Raw genomic sequence first — 22,082 nt, 5'->3', positions numbered from 1 at the left:
TCCACCATCTTGAAAATTAAGGTTTTCTGTTATGAGCCCGCAAATCACACCGCAGTCTAATTCAACATGGCGGAATTTCTTGGAGATCAGGGTGAAAATTACACCAGAAAATCGAGCTCGGAATCAAACGAACGAATGCACAGAAAGTGTCAAGAGAGACTTGCCAAAGCTTGTAGAGCTTGTAAGTACCAAGGGTAATACAAGGCCTATCTACTCGACCCCTTCAAATTTGAAAACAAACTGTTCAAAAACAAATAAGCGTATACGTAAACTATATGATGTAAGTCTTATATTGTCTGAGGTGGCGTGATTGCGTGTCACAATGAATCTATTCATCTACTTTCTTTTGTTAGCGTCTTATGTGAAATTCATGTTGGATGCAATGAGCAAACTAGGATGGTAGGTGCTCGTAAAAGAGTTTTTTTTTTAAATTAGCAATTATGCTAAGCTAATATCTATAGCAAAATAAGAACCAGAAAGGCCTGTGTGGAGATAGGTGTATGGAGTGTGATTACCATCAAACTTCAAAGTTTTTATTGTGATATTCAAATATACACGCAGTTCTGGAATATTCTGATCAATAATTTCTGCAATTCAATACTTGCATTGTGATATTCAAAATATCCAGTGCTGACATTGGAACATTCAATTCTGTTATTCTATAGTCTTAGAACAAATAACAGAATTGAATATTCCCATGTCAGAACTGCATATTTTGAATATTACAGTACAAGTATTGAATTACAGAATTGAATTTTCCAATATCAGAACTGCATATTTGAATATCACAACTTTCAATTTTGATGGTAATCACACTCCATACACCTGCTATAAAACTCTCTCAGTAATAAGCCCTTCCCAGCTGCCATTTTAAGGGTGTTGGTAAGGGAGGGGCTGTGGGGAACATGCAAATATCTGTTTTTTAAAAAATGAAAGGTGCTGTCAGGGTTTTGTGTTGCCTATTTGTTTTTTTTTCCTGACCAAAGGATTTTTGAGGGTATTGTATTATTTCTTGCATTACACTTCCCCATATGAGCATTCCTCATGGAATGTCGAGCCAGCACAACATTTACTTCATTTCAAAGGTTAAACCTGTTTCAGTGAGAAAATCAGGATATTCTATTGAAGAAAAAAACGCCTTTGTTATTTTCTATTATAGTACTGTTGATCCAGAGAAGCACATGATTTGTGAACCATGTGATTCAAAGCTTCTTGGAGGATTTGACCATGACAAAAAAGAGGTATAATGCAGTGAAAATCTTCTTTGTTATACTTACGTTTCTATGGATACCAAGTCAAGGGCACTGCAGCTAACATTTAGATCACCAGACAGCCAGTGAACTTTCAATAAAATAATGTTCTATTTTGATGTATTAGCTTATAGTGTTGAGAAGGTGTTTCCATATTTTTTTCACATAAATCAAGAAATTATTGTTTTTCATCGACTGGAGACAAGAAAAAAAGCCATGGAGCATTACTCTGTTGTAGTTTCTCAAGTTTTCTAAGAGAAACCACCTGACGTATAGTGCTTATTCCAGAATGGCTACCATTTTAACATTCTTTTGTTCATATTCAAATGAGCTCTTCTTACCTCACAATGTCTTAAGTTCAAAAATCAAAAGAATGTTTTTCCTTGAACGAGGCAAGAAGGGCTCATTGGAATGTAAACAAAAGAATGTTAAAATGGAAGCCATTTTGGCATAAGGTTTAAAGGCTAATGGAATTGAGCCGTCACAGGGTAACAAATTCCGGGAATTTGTTGTACCCTGTGAATACAGCCTTAGCTCTCCCTGCAATTTGTTACTCAGGAAAATATCCATCCATACCCCCATAGATATTTTAATTTTAATATTTTAACCCTCCACCACTCTGGAACAGTTGTTCTCTTACTTTCATTTAAAACTTTTGGCTTTGAGAACCCCCTTCCCCTTGGAATTTCCAAAAACCTTCCTTGGGGTTGGTATGACTGTTTTCTGGAACCACACAATAAAAGGCAAAATAATGTATTTGCAGGCTACTGTTTTCTAGGCCACTTAATTAGGCTTTTGCATAAATTTTTTTATGGAGGTGTGGTTAGTACACAATATTTGGACTTTTGATTGGGCAATCAGCGGTTTGAGTCTGAGTTGTTTATTTGTAAGAGACAAGAAACTTTGCTCCACATCGTCGCTCTTTACCCAGACTACCGACATTGTGATGAACAAGCATCCATCCAGGGGGGAGTAGCAATACTCCTAGTCTCTTCATGCTGCAGAAACCAGGCCTAAGCTCTGGCCGTGTGGGCCACTTAGGCTCATGTGCGACTTTACCTCTTTATAAATAATCTTTTGATTGACAAAAACTAATACTTTTTTTCACTTTCTGTAGATGTTCTTATGTGAGAATACAATCTATTCTCAGAGCAGAATGGAGGATGTTCTGACACATGAGCTCATACATGCATATGATAACTGCAGAGTAAAATATGACCCTGATAGTGTGAAAATGTTAGCCTGTACTGAGGTATTTTCTTTTTCCATCACTGTCTCATTTGTTGTTGTTATACAATTATTATTCATTAACATTTGATGGCCACAAAGCTTACACTACCAAAATTGAGACCATTCCCCCAAGGCAAAGGTGGGGGTGGGAAGTAACATGGCGGAGCAGTTAGGGCACTGGACTTGTAATTAGGAGATCCTGGGTTCAAGTCCTTCTCTGACCACTAGCAGGAGTTGTTTCTCAATACTCCCCAGTTCAACTCCTCGGCCGCACTTGTAAATTGCCAGCTGGTCTACCTTCTACCAGTTGCAATTTTGAATTAGTTTATAAATGCTTGGCTCCACTAGTAACTTGTGTGATAAACACTGAGCGAGGGTAAGTGAAGGTTGTTGTTATTAAATTTATTACTATTTTTATCCTTAGTTGAAGTTTTAGCCTTGTGAAAGTTGTGGAAATTACATAATTATGGAAAGAGACAAGAATACAAAATTGTGAAAATGAAACTATGTAACTTTTTTTTCTACCAACAGATTCGTGCTGCGAACCTCAGTGGAGATTGTTGGTTTTCTAAGGAGACGTTCGGAAGGTTCAAATTTGGTTGGAAAGGCCATCAGCAGGTATCTCATCGATTTGGTAGTAGTGCTTTTACATCAACTGTTCACGTTCAATGTATTAAATACGATTTACAAGGTGTCAATCTTTATCAAAATTGCTTCTGATATGAACTTCTAGTCGTCATGTTTCTTGTAACACCAGAAGAGAGACTTTTACCAATTTTTATCTCTATTATTTTATTTCACCACACACGTTACAAAAACAAAATGTGAGTGGAAGGAAAAAGATTACAAGAAAGTGGCGAGGAACCTGAGTTCTTGATCAGGTTGTGATATTGTGAGGAAAACGTACATACTTGTCATTATTTGGGCTTAAAGGGTTAGAGGTTTTGCCCAGGGTTTTATCTCTTGGATAGTAATAATGTTTCAAGGCCTTGACAGGTGAATATCTGGTTGATGTTGTAGGTGTGTGTAAAAGAAAGAGCAGTTAAGTCCATGCTTTGTGTCAGAGACATCAGCAAGCAAGAAGCAGAGGATGTTGTGGACAGTGTGTTTGATGCTTGTTTCAATGATACAGATCCATTTGAACGCATTCCTCCTTAACAAGGCGAAATAGTGGTTATTGTGAACTGTATCAAAAAGCTGATTCTAAGATCGTCCAAGGCCACTTACTGTCACTGTCTCCAAAGGAAAGACAGATAACGTGTCATGTTTTGAAAGTGACAATGCTAGTGGCCTTTTACTGTCATGACTTTGGTTTGGACCATTTGAAAATCATCCAAGAATTTTACCTTGCAATTTTTTAAAAAAAATAAAAATTACAATAATTTATTCTGTCTTATATTGTTTGATGCAAATCTATTCTGTTCTATTAATGCAAAAAACTTGCTTTGACACATGGTATTAAGTTATTATTTTAATCCAACAAAAAATTTTACATCACAGGCCCATTAAGTTTCAACAGTCTGGAAAAACTTACTTTCCAAAAATGATTTGAAATGGAAAACACCTGAGTAAGGTGAAAGGTTTAGCCTAACTTAGCTTGTGTACACCCAAGAAACCTTTTCGTGAAAGTTAAATCAAATTTCACTTCATGAGGAGAAGGTGGAATTTACTTTTTTCTGAACATAAGTAAAAAGTAAAATACAGTTGATCATTGAGGGTTGGTTCACACTGGGAACGTAATCAGAAGCAGAGTCAAAATTGGAAGCGTAAGGAATCAAAAAACAGAGACGGAATCACAATCCTAAGCTTGGCAGAATCGAAATCGCAAGGATCAGAATGTTTCCTTTTTCCCCCAGTTCTGCTTCTGATTCATCACTTGCAATCAAGTGTGAACTGGGTGATTGCAATCGGAAGCGCAAGCAGAAGAATCAACCAATCACATAGCTCATTCCCAATCCCTTTACATGAGATTTAGAATGAAAAGCTTGTGGGCCTTCCACCATTTTGAATGTTTCTGCTTCTGTCATATTGATTCACACTAGGTCAGAAGGTTCTTCTAATCCTGAATCTGCTTCTGATTCTGTTGCTAAAGTGACCAAGGCCTGAGGGTTGGTTTCCTCATGCAACACAAACATTGTCATTGTGATCCCTTCAAAATTTAAACCAAAATAACTCTCCAGTCCAAACTGAGGTATGGATGAATGAACAGATGAATCGTCTTATAAATATTCAGGCTCCAGCTTCCACTAGTGCAGATTTCATGATGACTGTTGTCCATTTTCAACTGTTCTTTGTAATGGTATAACACATATAGAGTTCTTGGCATTTTTAAGTCTCCACCATCGTCCCAGCCTGTGCTCCTGTCCCACACCAGCAATCAGTGTGTTCCCATCATTGGAGAATGACAAAGCATTTACAAACCCAACCTAACGAGAGAAGAAATGCCTGAGATTAATTCCAAAGAGTAGGGTGGGGTATTCCTCAATAAAACTTACAGTACTGTATTCCCCTATATAACTCACATGGCGAGATCGTAAAACAGCTCAACGGATAGAGGAAAAAACCAAAGTATGAGATATCATGGAAACGATAAGCAAACTCAAATGTAATTGGTCTAGTCATGTAGCGAGAAGAACAGATAACTGTTGGACAACGCGCATTACATTCTGGACGCCCCTGAGACACACAAGGAACTGAGGAAGAAAAAGGACCAGATGGAGGGAGGACTTAGATAGTTTCCTAAAGCACTGGCACCATGTCGCGCAAAACGTGGCCCACTGGAAGTCAATGAGGAAGGCCTATGTCCATTGACGGATATTTAGCACCTGAAACTACTACTAACTACTACTACTGGCCACAGGGATAATTGAAGGGTTTTGTGCAGGATGCGTTTGCGACTTTTGCCTTAAAATCGAAATTGCTTCAAATGAGACATATTTTGGCACAGAGAGTGGTTGTCACGTGAGAAAAATTAGTTGAATATTTAAATTTTGAGCAAAGTGCTAAATAAACAAGAAATAGCTGATTACTTTTCAAGAAAGCTCAAGCAACCCACGCAATGGAGATATGGCCCCTGACTGACTTTTTTTATTCACAACTGCCAATACTTTGGTCGACTTTCTCAGTCTTGTACTACACTCGATTGCAAAAACGTTGACACCTAAAAAGCATAAACCATGAATGATGAGACCCAGTGGCTTTATGGTAATATTCTATTCTTGTGCGATGGTTGATAACCAAAATTAGTTGCACATGGTGAATGATGAAAACTGTCCAAGCTTTCCTTAAAGTGCCAACAAGGGCCAATTTTTAAACACTATCCACAAATCCATTGGGTCTCATCGTTCATGGTTTATGCTTTTTAGATGTCAAGGTTTTCGCAATTGACTGTATGCAAAAGCAGTCACTCAAGCATTGGTATGGGTATGGATTTTGACCCCTGAAGGACTTCAGGGTTAGGCCAAGTTGATAAATGGGAATTTGAGCATCATCAATAGTTATAGTACAGTAACTTGTTTCACCATACCCAGAAGACATTTAGCTTTTTTTTGATAACCCATTAGGCTAGAGTGGGGAGTTTTGACAAAAATTGTCAAATTCCCCTGAGAATGACCATCCTCCCTACCCCTGGGGCAAGTCTCACCATAGGTATTGAAAAGAGCTGCTTTAGATTTCTGAAGCCATCTCCACACTCCCAGAGCTTGATACAAGAATCACAAGATCCTGCTGACAAACCAGAGAGTCATGTTAATATAATTATTCATTAAAGTAACTAAAACTCAAAAGGCAGGTCACAGTAACATTAATTGTTTGGCCATAGCAGGCAAGTGGGCCAAGAGTACATTTTTTTCAGTCTTCTGGTATGGGAATAAACACAGTTGGAATGATAAGGTTGAATGATTGGAACACAACAACAGAAAAACAACCATTGCTAAAATGGAATGAAAACAGAATGGTAGGAATGATATGGTGTGCCATTCTTACAATGAATTATTGAAGGGCTGGGAGCATAACTGATCTAAATGGAATTCAGATTGCTTTTTGTTGCTTTAGCTGCTTTAGCTCAGATTCACTAGAGATTTTGCATGTAGCCTTGAATTCAAGGCCACAAGAAAACAAAATGCGATCTGAAATGCCTTCAGGGCCCAGTTGTTCAAAGCCCGATTAAGCTAATCCTGGGTTAACTGGAACTTTGATTCGAGTTTAATTACTGATCAATAAAGATTCTTCAAAAGATTTTTGTCCCTCAGTTTTGACTTAGACTTTTCTTAAGCTTTAGCCTGGAATTAGCCTTTAAACTATGTTAAACGAGCGAGATAAAAACCTCGACTAACTTTTAATCTTGGATTAGTGTTAATCGGCTTTCGAACAACTGGGCCCTGGTCAGTTCTGCTCCAAGCCCTTCAATTCCAGAACACATTTGAGAACAAGTAATAATTAAAAGAAAAAAAACCTAAAATGACAGTCCAAGTAAGTAAGGATTCTCATTCAGTTTCCAGAATAGCCTCCCTTGCAGATGCTCTTTTGGCTTGTCACGCAATCTTTCCTCCCAAAAAGATTGCGTGACAAGCCTAAAGAACGTCTGTGAGGGAGGCTAATCCCAGAATGATTTCCTCAAAAACATGCCCCAAGCATCCTGTTTGGATTTGGGACCTGATTTCCAAACAGGAGGTGATGCTCCAACCATATAAGCTCCTACCTGACGCCAAAAGATCTGTACTGCGCAGTGTTGCAATTGACGTTATCCAACTCTCATCTGGAATACCCTCTTCTGAGCTGTTGTCTGGTTTACTGTGAGCTTTTGGTACTGTACATAATGGCTTCTTCTTTGAAACGCTCCATAGCGCTAATGAACTGTTGATGAAATGAAGCTTCATGTCAAAATTCAATTCAAATCACTGGTACTTCAACAAACTCTAAAGAAAAGCATGGACATACCCATTGTCTGCACCAGATACCATGATTTCTTCATTGATTAAATGTACACAATCCAAAGACCCCCTTAAAACACAGAATGGAAAGAAAAAGGTTTAACAACCATCATCATCATCATCATCATCAATTTTTATTCCATCTTGGAAATAAGACCGCAAATAACAGTCACTAACTCACAGCTGGTGCGCAAGCCTATACAACAAAGAGATATTGCTCTTTAAATGGCACTTTACATTTCAAAAACTCATTAATAATTCATAAGCCCATCAACCTATCAAATGATCAATAAAACATCACATGCAGTGGTTTTAAAACCCAATAAAACCTCCTCCTCATTAGTATGTGGTGTTTAATGTTTTTCTCGTATGCTAATTTCCAATGTTCACAAAAGCATCATTGATATGAACTCTCTTGACACGCTTTTCCAGGAATGTTTTTGAAGCCGTTCAAAAATCTCTCAGCACGTGTTTTATCGGGTCTAAAACCAGTCTGCTGCGCCTCGTGGTTTTAAATCCCGATAAAACACCGCTGCTCGTGTTTTAAACATTACTTTAATATCAGCCAGGGCTCTCAAAATGTTTTACAGTGGTAGACAACATGTATGGGGTAACATGAGTAGCAGATAAGTGATACAAAGCATGAAATTAGATGTTAGCTATTCTTTGCTATTAATGAATAATAAAATTATGAGCATATTGTTTACTTACATGTTTCCTTGTGCATTGAAAACCAGCTGTGACTCCTCAACTACTTTCCACACACGAAGAGTTCGGTCTCTGCCGCCTGCAGTCACAGCTCTGTCACGTGATAAGCTGTCAATGGCTGTCACACTATCTTCATGTCCAAACCTAGTCAAAAATATTATTTATTTTTTAATTGAAAAATGAGCAAGTATTCTATTACTCAAAGGCTGAGAGCATAATCACCTTATATCCAATATTAGGATTTAGGTTCCAGAAAATATCCATATCTCTCCCGTGCATGGAAGATTATTGGAAATTTCATCAGGAAAGGGTTTCCTAAAAGCATAGTTAATTGAGGGTACTGGTTATGAAACCTTGGCATGAAAACGATGGCGCTACAATTTATGTTGGTAGGGCCACGACTGTGCACAATCCTTTGTTCACACTACAGAACCGTTCCTATTGGTCAGTTGCCCCAACACATTTCAAAATCCATTGTTGTCTGTGCATGGTCAAGGCCAAAAATGCTAACAAAAACATATACATGTAACAAAGAAGTTTGTCAGGCTTGATAATCATTGCCTCTTATTACAGTGCAACGAACTCAACCCGGGTCACTGATAAAACCGACACTTTGAAATGTTCTCGTTTTTGATTGGTTTACTAACTACCAAAGCCAGACTCCTTTGTTGTCAATGTGACCTGTGATTGGCTGATCAATGTTGGGTGGCCCCGGTTGAGTTCGCTGCACTGTAACTATGCTAATTTAAGCAAGTAGTAAAAATACTCCTTATCATCACTTACAGAGTTTCAACATAGGCCATCTCATCCAAATTCCAGATTTTCACCGTGCGATCATGAGAGCAGCTGAATAGTTGATGAGTTCCCCGTCTAAACACCACACCCTAACAGAGAAAACAGTTTTAGTCTGGGAGTAAGTTGCAGTGTAGAGGAAAATCTCATGAAACACGAACCAAACTCACCGATATTGCATCTTTATGGCCTTTGAATGTGTGAAGATGAGAAAGTGAAATAGGATTCCATATGTGAATTACTTTGTCTCTTCCACCACTTGCCTATAACATGAGTACGACAATAATATTAACATGTATAACAAGTTTCAACACAATCTCCCAAGAAATTATACCGTTCCAGTTTTGTCCTTTTATTTCCAAGAGAAGTTCTGACGAATTTTCTCAGATTTTAACTGGATAGGAAAAAAGATACCTTGACTTTTACTTAACAGTCAACCCAGGTCACATGTAAACAATATTTTTGAAATTTGAACGGAGTTTTGAAATTTACATGTCAGTTTTAAAAATTGCCAACAAGATTTCAGAGTTCCCGTATAAATTTCCCTAGCTTATTGACGGTATAAAGCTATGAATTTTTCTTTACATTGCAAAATTGAATATTTCAAGAATAACAATTGTTTCCCAAGTATTTTGAACCTTTTTTTCAGTTAATGCGTCTTTTTCGGAACGATTTCCAGAGAAATGTCCAACATTCCATTCACACGTCGGACATTACAAAGAGAAATTCAAATGTTTATTTCATTCTTGGAAATACTGTTCAGGCGTGACCTGGATTGACTGTAAGATTTCATCCCTCACTCAAAAATCGGAAGCACATGCCAACTGGAATTGATGATTTTTTTCAAAGCAATGCTTACGACCACTAACAATAAATTGATAAAAGTGATTTACAAGTGCCTGTATTTAACAAGACAACAACTATTGGCCAAAGAGCCTGAGGACTCTGGATATTAGTAAGATTGAAATGCATAATGTCCTGAATTTCAGCCATCTCCCTCGGTTGTTCACTCCAGAGCAGAGAGGATGGTTGAAAATAACCAAATGAAAACACTCTGAGGACTACTGAACCTAGCCAACGCTGTGGGCCAGTCTAGAGAAGACTAAATTATAATAATTCTCACCAGATACTTGTTGTCAGATGTAACAGCAAGGCACAGAACATGTCCTGTGTGGCCCTTGCCTTCTTCACCGGCTGTACGACAACCCAAGATCTTTCCCTCTCTCTGGCCTGTTTCTATATTCCCTGTATTATGCAAAAATCCAAAAACCATTGAACAGTTTTAATGACCTTCAATAGACCATGGTATATCCATCTCACAGGGAAAAGCTATTAACTGAATGTTACAGAGACTAAAATCAAAAACTTATTATTGCCAATCAGTATCTAAAGCAGATTGATAATTAAATGTAATATGACAACATGATAATATTATATATCATTATTATGTTTGCACGAAAGATAGTGGATAAGCAGTAACTCATTGCCTGTTGGTACATTTTAAGGGGCAAGATCTCTGGCACATGTTTTGGATTAATTTTTATGTTTTAAAATAATTCAAACCAGTTTAATTACAAACAGAAATAAAAATCAAAGTGGTTTGAAGATTTTTAAACCCCCCAAAATTATGAACCACAACAAATGCATCTGGGGAAACAAAACATCAATTATTCTGAGGCAATTCTTACATTTGATGATGGAGCAGTCTTTTGAACCAGAGAAAACAGACTTGTCATCAGGTGACACACAGAGACATGTGACGGAAAGCTGATGACCTCTCAGAACTCTGACCGCATCTGGAGAAGGCTGGATGTACTGATGAGAGACAAAAAGTATTGCACATGAAGATACTTTGCTTTGTTTCACAAGTATAGCACTTCTCATACACAACTGGAAGCCATGCCAAGCCAAACCACAGAGCCTGACCTTTATTAAAAACATTAAAAAAGTACAAACAGGAAAAAATGCCCCTGAGATTACATGCCTCAAAAACGCGAAGAACTAACTGGCATAAATGAAAAACTCACAGCCCAACAAGGGCCTCACAAGAATGAAAAGAGTAAACTTATGGCCGTGAGGTACATCAAAGTATCAACTAGAAGGGTGATTGGGCAGGAGGTCAGGCAATGGGAATGGCAATAAGAAAACAGGAAAAATACGAAAAACCATGTGACTAGACCCTCCACAACACTATTATCCAGACTCTCACATGTGTGTGAGAAAAATGTTTTCCACTTTTTTTCATTCATCAGCTAACAGAAAACAACATTTTTAACTTAATAACAGTTTTCTGATGGAGAAATTCATGACCCTTTTGTTCTCAATTTAATTAATAAAATATACACTTGCAATTAGGGTTATTTATCAGTTAACTGAACTTATGAAATAAATGAAGTTACTTTTAAAAGAAATGGATTCTTGTCTCATACCACAAAAAGTTGTGCCAAAAACAAATTAGTCAAGGAGATTAAATTACATGCTGAAAGGAAAATATAGTTTTTCAGTGGTTTCATACCTGACAAGCTATTCTTTTCTGTAATCGGCCAGCTTGTTCAAGCTGTCAGTAATAAGAACAAAGAAAACATAATCAAGAGGAATGTAAAAGTTATGTGAGATTGCAATATAATAATCCAAAGTGAAAAATCATTCCACCCATAAACCATCACAACTTATGCACACACACACAAAAAAATGTTACTATATTATAATATCCACAAGTTTGACGTGAAACAACAGATAGTACTCACAACATCCTGTTTAAGTCTGTGAGCTATTGCATCATGATCTAAATCATCTGAGTCTTTATTGTTTTGTTCTGCAAGATTGAAAAAAAATTATCATGAAATCATAGACTGAGACACTTTGCTGGCATGTTGAATTTGTTATCTTCAATTCCATTCCTACGTGAATGGTATGGCGCTTCTGACTAACTAATTCTATACAATAATGGGGGCTTTGGAATTCTAACATACTCATACATGCAAGTTTAGCACATAACTGCCTTTTTTGCAACAAACACTGCTCAACAGCTAAGCATGGAGAGAAATATCTACCTACTTCATTCAATCTGATAGGTTTTATTAATAAACAGATTTGACTTTCTTTGATTTAAACAAATTTAAAATCTGGTAGATTCAAGCCACCGTCTACGTACTTTATTAATTTTGTTGAATAATTGAAAATGCTGTTTTTCGTTTGAAAATCTGGTAACCCTGTAATGGGACTAGCATCCAATCCACAATAATTCACTGGCCTCTTAATAGGATTGGATGGATGTTGGGTGTCCTGTGATGGACTAACATAATATGCCTAGTTACTTCATGCTGGACATGCTGTGATTGACAAGCATCCCATCCAGGGAGGAGTAGTAATACTCCTAGTTACTTCATACTACAGAAACTGAGTTAATCTACAGCTTTGCAGGCCTACAGAGCAACATTTTATCCTGATGGTTTGGGATGCCACTGTACCTTCACTCTCTAATTGCGCCAGGTATTGTTTTGCAAGTCGGAGCCGTTTTTCTTGAGCTGTCTCAACATCTGCTTCCACTTCTTCCTCATCTAAGTCTTCTTCCTTGTCACTGCAAGAAAAAAATACGCCGAGTGCATTGTTGAGTTACATAAGCACGCGCGAATTTTTAAGAACATGAGAGAAGTGCAGAGCGGCCTGTGCCTTTCTGCACTTCTCGAGTGTTCTTAAAAATTCCCAAGTGCTTATATGACTCAACAATGCATGAGGAACAAGTTTTTTATTTCTTTTATAAAACATAAACAATCGCAACTCCTCAGACAAGTGCGAATTATAATGAATCAACATCAAGTTTCTCCTTGAACGAGATAAGGCGCAATTTAATAGCGCGCCCTCTTGCCGATCACGAGACGATCACGACAGGGCACGCGACAGCGCAATCAAGTAAAAAGTCAAACTGTTTTAGTTTTTCGTCACATCGTTAGCCTGCGTTGCAGCCAGACTTGTCACTCAAGACCTATAGAGAACTCGATGTAGTCCGTCTGCGAAACGGCTCCAAATAGCTTGTTCTGGTATCCCGCCGGTTTGCACAGATATCTGTAACCATTATTTTCTGATTGGCTTAATTTCTAACATGCTCTCTGATTGGACATTTTCCTATTGAGCAACACGCAATACTCTACAAATAAATAACAAGTTGTTTATTTATCGCACTAAAAAGGTTGCAAATTATAGCTACATACCAAATCATTGTGTAATACAATGAGCCTCGTCGAAAGCGACTGCTTTTTGAAGCTCTCACAATCAAAAATGCTTCTCCAAGATTCAGTGGAGATGGCGCAAACACTCAGGAGAGCCACAAACGAGCACGAAATTACCATTCAGGACCTGTTTGCGTGAACTCCTCGTCCTCTTCGTCTGTGATAGCAATTGCTGGAATTCCAATATCATTTAGTAGACGAACCTGGTCTTCCATAAGAGCTCGCAACGGTGATATTACTACAATGATACTGGAACCACGAGGCCTTCCAAAAATATTGTCCGCCGCAATTGGAAGACATTGGAATAAGTAAAGATTTGCCATAGCCAGTCGGCAAATTCACAAAAATATTTTGACCTAACAGAAATTCCCAAAGCGAATTTTCTTGTTCCGGCAGAAGATTAGATATTTCGAACTGCTCTTTTCGCGGCTGTTAACGCTCATTCCCAACTTTCTTCAGAAAAAGCCGTCATTTTCTTTTAATTCACAACGCTAAAATATTTCAAAATGATCAATCGATCAATCAAAGGAAAAACCCGAAGAAGAACAACAATGTACAAATTGTATTTTTAGGATGGTGGTTGGGGAGCAGGGTATTGCTCAAGAAGGAACAACCAATCATAGAAAGCGTTCGAAATTAGGCCAATCAGAAATGGTTACAGATATCCCTGCAAACCGGCGGGATACCAGAACAAGCTTTTTGGAGCGGTTGCGCAGACTGTCTACATCAGGGCTTTATAGACTGTCTGCGATGCAGACTACACATCGTAAGCAAGTTCAAGAAGTTAACTCCAAGTCAAGTTTAAGTTTTAAGGTGTTGAGAGACAAGTTGAAGTTAATTAAAAGTCTGGAAACATCAGTACAAGAGACTGTTCTTTGCGAATCGCTGGAGTGACAGCGCATTCTGTCTCTGAATTTCTCAGATTTTTCACAGGCAAAAAATCTGACGTGTGCTCCGTGCATATGTACAATTATAATGCACGCACCATACGTATGCTTCGTGCATTATGGATTTATACAGAACACAGTTTGACCAATCACAGTGCTTGCTTGACCCTGGCTATTTTATAACAAAGAATAAAATTTATGAATACACATAAAAGGGCATTTAGCTTATTACATGTTTAAAACCTCCAGCCATATTTACCTTGCAATATCTGAATCGCTTTCCAGCTCATCTTCATTGATGTATTCAGGTTTTTTAAATGACTTTTTTCCCTTTTGCTGCTTATTTTTGGAGCCTGGAATCTGCGAAGTATGTACATGAACAGGATTTTTTGAAACCACGTGAGAAGACAACTTTTGAGTATAAAGCCAAAACGCAAGGCTGCCGCTCTCTTTGGATGCGGAATAAATGCATGTTACAGTATAAAAGTTTAGCATTCAAGCGACGAGTGACTTACTTGGGACGATTTAGCCCGTCTTTTCCGTGAATTTGAAGAAGAACCTTTGCTTTCCGACAAGAAGAAGCCCGACATCTTGTTTTTATACCAGCCGAGGAAAACTGGGATCTAAATCTCCGCTGACCCTTAAATAAACTGGCTCACAGTTTTGCCACTTTTTGTGTCGTTCTTTTGTCTTTACCTAAATGACAGCTTTCATATACTTCGACTCGTGAAATCCCTACACTTTCATATACTTGAAGAGCGTGAAAAAGGTACCCCTTTTGGGCGGAGCCTCCCCGTACAGGCTATTATAGGGAGGTACGGTCGAGCCTGTATTAAGAGGTCACCCTCGGGGAATGGCTAAGTGACCGCTTAATGCAGGTTGACCGCTTAATACAGGTTGTACAAAATACAGGTCAGAACACAGCGAAAATGCTATTTTACATCACAGTTAATGACGTAGCTAGTGTACAGCTTATGCATAAAAGCGCTCCAAAAAAATCACTTACTCGGTTAAAAGTAACTGCAACAATAACATGGTTTGAGAAAAATAGAACATAGAAAGGGAGTAGTAAAACAGAAAGAGACCATCGAATTCAGGAAAGGCCATCATTAAAGGTAAGCGCGTAAACAGATGAGGTGGCTATGGTCTAGAAGTGCCATGTGAATATCATTTTCAAGGGGATGACTTCTCGTGCACTTGGCTTAAACAGAAATTAATGAAAGAAGATTTCGATCCGCAATGATGGCAAGACTTTGACCTCAAGGCAGAAACAGTAATGTTCGAGTAATGTATTCGGCGATTTAATGATTTGTGAAAATAAACAAGGAAATCAATTACCTGGTGTGCTATTTGTACTTGTTTCAACTACTGCAGTATTTGCATAAATGGTTTTCTTTTCCAAAGTGGTCGTTTAATACAGGTCCAGACAATAGAAACAGCTCTTCGGGACTTAGCAAAGGGTGACCGCGACCGCTTAATAGAGGTGACCGCTTAATAGAGGTCAAAATTACAGTAATTAAGGGAAGTAATTTTCGGGACTTTGACAACTGACCGCTTAATAGAGGGTGACCGTTTAATACAGGGCCGCTTAATACAGGTTCGACTGTAGTAGGAAGCAGGAAACTTTTTGTCAAGAATTTTCAACACAATGATAGAAAGTTGATGGTGTTTTAATAACCAATTTAAAAGAGATTTTAGCTGCCTTACCTGCCACTATCCTGAGAAAAAGGCTCCTGTGAGCCAACTCGTGAATGCAGAAGTGAATAGCGGTAACCCTAAGTACTCGAATCAAAGTACGCTACAAGGATTCGTGGACGCCATGCCCCATTGCCAGATAGTCTGAAATGTCAGCTGTCTCCTCCCCCTAACCCACAGAGTTAGACGGTATAAAACATCGCTTGCGTTGTGTTTGGTTAGCCCAGGAATCGAAATATAGATGGCATTTAAAACAAGAAAGCTAAAACGGCTTAATAAGCGGCCCGTTTTCTCTACATTCATGCCGCATTCTACGCCGCTTAGATTTTTTATCCGTTCCCCTCAGTGAGATTGAAACGCGTATCAAACACGTTTGAAACACGTTTTAAACACGTTTTAAACGCGTTTTAAAAACGTACTGTAACCGCGTACAGAGTGCATTTTAAACGCGTTTTGGACGCGCATTGAAAGCGTTTTGAACAAGTACTGACCGCATTTTAAACGCGCGTTAAACGCGTTTAACACGTTTTGAACGCGTTTTAAACGCGTATGAAACGCATTTTGAACGCGTTTCGAATGCGTTTTAAACGCGTATCAAACGCGTTTTAAACGCGTTTTGAACGCGCTTTAAATGCATTTAATAAAGTGCGTATTAAACGCGTTTTGAACACGTTTAAGACGCGTTTTGAACGCGTTTTAAGCGCGTTTTAAACGCGTTTCAAACGCCTTTTAAACGCGTATTAAACGCGTTTTGAACGCGTATTGAACGCGTATTAAACACGTTTTGAACGCGTATTAAACGCGTTTTAAACGCGTATAAAATGCGTTTTGAACGCGTTTTAAACGCGTATTAAACGCGTTTTAAACGCGTATGAAACGCATTTTGAATGCGTTTTGAATGCGTTTTAAACGCGTATCAAACGCCTTTTAAACGCGTTTTGAACGCGTTTTAAATGCGTTTAATAAAGCGCGTATTAAACGCGTTTTGAATGCGTATTAAACGCGTTTTGAACACGTTTAAGACGCGTTTTAAACGCGTTTTAAGCGCGTTTTAAACGCGTTTCAAACGCGTTTTAAACGCGTTTTAAACGCGTATTAAACGCGTTTTGAACGCGTATTGAACGCGTATTAAACACGTTTTGAACGCGTATTAAACGCGTTTTAAACGCGTATAAAATGCGTTTTGAACGCGTTTTAAACGCGTATTAAACGCGTTTTGAACGCGTATTGAACGCGTATTAAACACGTTTTGAACGCGTATTAAACGTGTTTTGAACGCGTATTGAACGCGTATTAAACACGTTTTGAACGCGTATTAAACGCGTTTTAAACGCGTATAAAATGCGTTTTGAACGCGTTTTAAACGCGTATTAAACGCGTTTTAAACGCGTATGAAACGCATTTTGAACGCGTTTTGAATGCGTTTTAAACGCGTATCAAACGCCTTTTAAACGTGTTTTAAATGCGTTTAATAAAGCGCGTATTAAACGCGTTTTGAATGCGTATTAAACGCGTTTTGAACACGTTTAAGACGCGTTTTGAACGCGTTTTAAGCGCGTTTTAAACGCGTTTCAAACGCGTTTTAAACGCGTATTAAACGCGTTTTAAACGCGTATTGAACGCGTATTAAACACGTTTTGAACGCGTATTAAACGCGTTTTAAACGCGTATAAAATGCGTTTTGAACGCGTTTTAAACGCGTATTAAACGCGTTTTAAACGCGTATGAAACGCATTTTGAACGCGTTTTGAATGCGTTTTAAACGCGTATCAAACGCCTTTTAAACGCGTTTTGAACGCGTTTTAAATGCGTTTAATAAAGCGCGTATTAAACGCGTTTTGAACGTGTTTTAAATGCTTTTAATAAAGCGCGTATTAAACGCGTTTTGAACGCGTTTAAAAGCCGTTTTAAACGCGTTCTGCACGCGTATTAAACGCGTGTGAAGCGCGTTTTGAACGCGTGTAGAACGCGTTTCAAACGCGTTTTGAAAGCGTATTAGACGCGTTTTAACGCTGATTGATCGCGTTTTTAACGCGTTTTAAACGCGTACTGAACGCTTGTTAAACGCGTATTAAAGTTGTTTTGAACGCATTTCGAACCTTTTTTTAAACGCCTTTTAAACGCGTGGTTATGGTGTTTTAAATGCCATTAAACGCGTTTTAAACGCCTTTTGAACATGTATTAAACGCGTTCTAAGAGCGTTTTGATCGCGTACTAAAGGCATTCTAAACCCTAAAGGCGTTGGAACACTTTGTTTAACATTTGTCCAACATTTGCCCAAAATCTGTTCGTCGCTTGTTGAACTAATGCTGGTGAAATGTTGAAAACGTTTAAACAGACCTTATGGCGTTCTATTTCTGATCAGCGCACTAAAGAATGTTTATAAATTAAAGTGGTTTGCTGCATAAGTAAAAAAATGGTTTGCTCTGCAATATTAAAATAATCTTCGCATTTAATTGATTTTTTCTTCAATTTTTCTTTTCTGATCTTTTATTTTTTGTTTTTCCTGTCGAATTTTATTTCCTGTTTTCTCTTTATGTTATGTGTTGATTTTGTTATTTTTAACCTGTGCGGTTTTTTTTTGCCGTTACTTGTTTTCTCGTTACTTCGTTACACTGTTTAGTAACACCCGTGTTGAAGAGACTGTGTATTCAAGTTTATATCTAGCTATTGATTGATTGATTGATTGATTGATTGATTGATTGATTGATTGATTGATTGATTGATTGATAATTCGATTGCAGCTATAATGGCTGCGATAGAGTTGCGTTGATGCGATTGAGTCTGGTAGTTTAGTTCCATGCATATAAAAATCTGGATTTTTATCAGTAACACCCCTACAAAACAGAACACACACTGTCAACACGATAACATAAAGGTTAGTCAGACCTGTTTCACTGCTTTTCTTGGCCTTCCCTTCCTGCTAGTTTTGGCTCTTTTCTTGACCTGGAGAAACGAATCAGAAGCAAAATATGAAAGCAAATTTCGCGAATAACGAAACTGATCGAACGCAGAATTTTTTTCTTGCAAAGCGAAACTCTGTTTCAAGGAAATTCACTCATCTTTTCGTCATCAGAGATTAAGATCTTACCGTTACTGATTCGGGTTCACGTTCTTGCTGCTAGCGGAGTCGGACATTCTCGGGCAATGACACAGTTTGAAGGTCGAAGATCGTTGATCGAAGATCGTTGAAGATCGAAGAACGCGTTCTAGTTTCGTTTGCGCAAGATATACCGGAAATGACGTTTTAGTTTAATGATATGATTGGGCCGAAATAAACTCGCGCACTGCATAAATTAGTTCACTTTTCTTCTTGAGACCTTCGTAATATCCATAGTTATTGAGCATAGTTTTTCACTTGTAATCGTCCTCTTAAGGCCCCTTTAAACGGTTTCAACATGTGAATCAACATACGTTCAACACTTTGTTGAACCAAATTAATGTTGGGGGCGTTTGACAGGTCGTTCGACATTTTTGAAAGCGTAAAAAATGTTTAAAGCTTGTTGAAAGCGTGTTGGTCGAATGTTGAAACCTTTAAGCGTTCATACCCTGAGAGGTCTGTTCAGAGTTTCCCTTTTCCCTCCATCCTGCTGCACTCCTTCGCATGCGCAGAAATTATTTTCGCCCATAACTTAGGGCGCGTTCTTTTGGGACTATTCCGGAATAGGAATACTCGGTATTTGTGTTCTTTTGGGAGCTATTCTGCACAGAATAGCATTCTGTTCTTTCTTTTCCCTATAGCAGAATGAACAGAATGGAAGGAATACCGTTTACTCGAAATAGACAGAATACGTGTTCTTTTGGGAAATTTTTGGCGGGAAATCCTACGTGACCGCTCGCGCGCGCAAACATTGTAGTTCTCAGGTCACCTCCGCCATGGGTGTTCCGTTTCCAGATTTTAGGAGCGTTCTTGTCGAAATTGAAATTCCTTGTATTCTGTGATTCCTAAACCGGAATAAGAATAGCTAGAATAGCCCAAAAAGAATGTACCCTTAGTTATCCTCGTTCCCAGAGCCTACGATCTTTTGGTCAGCGGTTGGATCGTAGGCCGGCCCAGGTGGCAGCCGTTATCGGATGTCGTTAACGCTCAGTGTGATATATTACCGACTGTGCTTGCTCAGTAGTAGGCCGGGGGGGTACTAAAAAAATTAATACGGAGATGCTCCGCCCCGAGGTCCGACCCCTTACCCTTTTATATACCATTTTTGGCAGAAAAGGTACCCCTTTCGTATACCTTCTACTGGAAAATAATGAAAGGCCCTTTAAAATACCTAAATGACAGATTTCCCTACCCTTTCATATACTTCGACTCCTACCCCTTTTGGGCGGAGCCTCTCCGCACAGGCCATAGTAGGGAGTATCCCACCAGGAATAAGATTACAAGAGAAGAAAAAAGGTTACAACTAAAAATCGAGAAACAAAAGAAATTAAGTTTACAAGATAATTCATGAAAAGGGCTATGTATGATAAAATGTACCAAACTTACATCACTTCACGGTTGGGTTTAGGTGAAGGGTTAGATCTGGTACGACTCCCTAGGCCGCGTTCACATGAGAACAGAATGAGTTGCGTTCCGGGATGAGTCTCTTCCTGGGATGAAAATTATTTTCTGTTTACACCAGTAGTTTCGTCAGGGAATCCTGAGATGAAGTTGACCGAAATTCGTCAAAAGGATACTGTCCGATCATATGAGAATGACACGACTTTCACATGTTGAATTTGTGATGTATATAATCATTCAACTGGAAAGAAATTGATAATTCGACGAAGCTTGATCAATTTAGCATTATTTCATCCCGGTGCTGAAGACTCGGGATGAAATTATCCCTGGATGAACACATTTCACCCCGGAATCGTGTAATAACCTGAAACCGAGATGAAACTCACTTATGTTAACTGGCCCTTTTGTTTATTCCTGAAGAAGTCAGGCCTCGTCTGACGAAATGATGGCGAAAACGTTTAATCCCAGCTGTAAAGTCAGCCTTTTCATCATCGGTAGCAACTATTTTTTTCTAAAATTTGCGGATTAGAACCTCCTGCCAGAGATCCTGCACGTGTGCTTTGCCCGACTATCAAATAAATTGGAAGAAGATGATCAAGTTGCAAGGCAATTTTTTTTGGCGATAATTTCCTTTATTTTATTGTCCGATGTTATTACCACAGCCTTTATTATTGACATTATCAGTATATTTTTAACGAAAGGGTTGGGGTGCTTACCATTTACATGGAAAACCTGGGATTTCCAGTTGGAAAATCAAATGGTACGCATCATTCGATTTTGAGTACTTCTGAAATTATGGGCTTCTGGTCAAAGTGATGCATTTTTATTACTCCTTTTGGGATTTACAGCTGAGGTTCATACACTGATTTTGCATGTTATGTTATGTTATGTTATGTTTAAGACAAGCTACAGTCGACTCCCAAAAACTTGAACCTTCAAGGGAAATTGAGAAAGGTTCGAGTTATCGGGAGTTCGAGTTATCGAGGGTAAAATTATATAGAAAATGACCAGAAAGGAAAGGAAAATTGGTTCCAGTTAGCGAGGGTTCGAGTTATCGGGAGTCGACTGTAAATCATTTCGTATTTATGCCGAAAATTTCCATCCGGATGGTTTGCGTAAATGGTAAGCACCCCTGAATAACCGGGCAGTGGACGCCATTTTGTGATTGTATAGTGGCTTCGGTTTTATTTTGGATTTCACCCCCTGAAAACCCTCTCACAGTATCCGATATCCAGATTCCGTTAAAAGAGCAATTCATTCAACAGAGCATCACCGCCTGTGATACTAAAGCAAATAAGAGAGAGATTTTAAATCGCGTTTACGGCAAACAGTAAACGTCAGATTTACGTTTACGTTTTCTTGAAAAAATGAGAACGTAGATGAGAATGGTGCAAAAAAAAAAAAAAAATGACCCTTTGATGCTGAAGCCGCCGTTACACGTTGAAACTTTTAGCTGAAACTTGTGTGCAACGGCGTTGCGAAACAAGTTTCAGGAGGCGTTGCACCGTGTAACATGGTCGGTTTCGTGAAACTTTTTCGAACTTCCGTTGCGAGACAAGTTTCACGAAAAGTAGAACCGCTTTCTACTTCTGCAATGGCTCGCAACGGTCGCAGTGGTGAAAAGCAAGAGTTTCACCGTGTAACACCACTTCGTGAAACTGGTCTTTTCGCCGTTGCACACAAGTTTCAGCTAAAAGTTTCAACGTGTAACGGCGGGTTAACGCTAAACTACTCAATTTTACTGAGAAGCTGAAAACAGCGAGCGGCAAATGTAGGATAAACATGGTCACGTGGTCATGTCTGCCGTTTGCCGTGAATGTAATTCTAAATCTCTCACTAAAACAAATTAAACAAAACGA

At 38.6% G+C, this 22,082-nt stretch overlaps 2 protein-coding genes across 3 annotated transcripts; one reads left to right on the top strand and one right to left on the bottom strand.

The window, feature by feature from the left end:
• The first annotated feature begins 43 nt into the window (after positions 1–43).
• LOC146451607 (mitochondrial inner membrane protease ATP23 homolog) lies at positions 44–3,926 on the top strand. The gene is made up of 6 exons (XM_085099090.1): positions 44–181; positions 354–399; positions 1,160–1,241; positions 2,368–2,502; positions 3,012–3,098; positions 3,501–3,926. Exons 1-6 carry the CDS (start codon positions 67–69, stop codon positions 3,636–3,638), a joined length of 603 nt encoding a protein of 200 aa, XP_084955216.1. The 5' UTR covers positions 44–66; the 3' UTR covers positions 3,639–3,926.
• A 5-nt stretch (positions 3,927–3,931) lies between these two features.
• On the bottom strand, positions 3,932–14,654 carry LOC146451606 (U3 small nucleolar RNA-interacting protein 2-like). 2 transcript variants are annotated; one of them, XM_085099051.1, is made up of 14 exons: positions 14,543–14,654; positions 14,287–14,387; positions 12,382–12,491; positions 11,659–11,726; positions 11,427–11,468; positions 10,600–10,726; positions 10,035–10,156; positions 9,082–9,174; positions 8,903–9,003; positions 8,123–8,263; positions 7,419–7,481; positions 7,180–7,334; positions 6,124–6,206; positions 3,932–4,906 (listed from the first exon to the last, which is right to left on the bottom strand). In XM_085099051.1, the coding sequence occupies exons 1-14, from the start codon at positions 14,615–14,617 to the stop codon at positions 4,739–4,741; spliced, it is 1,449 nt and encodes a 482-aa protein (XP_084955177.1). In that variant the 5' UTR covers positions 14,618–14,654; the 3' UTR covers positions 3,932–4,738. The 2 variants fall into 2 exon arrangements, with proteins under 2 accessions (XP_084955177.1, XP_084955178.1); XM_085099052.1 differs by having other exon boundaries at positions 6,124–6,203.
• Positions 14,655–22,082: the final 7,428 nt, after the last annotated feature.

The sequence above is a fragment of the Pavona decussata genome, unplaced genomic scaffold (assembly GCF_977016875.1).
Source record: "Pavona decussata unplaced genomic scaffold, jaPavDecu1.1 SCAFFOLD_386, whole genome shotgun sequence".
In the NCBI taxonomy this organism is placed as follows: domain Eukaryota; kingdom Metazoa; phylum Cnidaria; class Anthozoa; order Scleractinia; family Agariciidae; genus Pavona; species Pavona decussata.
The sequence above is the reverse complement of the archived record's forward strand: the minus strand, read 5'-3'. Positions and strand labels throughout refer to the sequence as shown.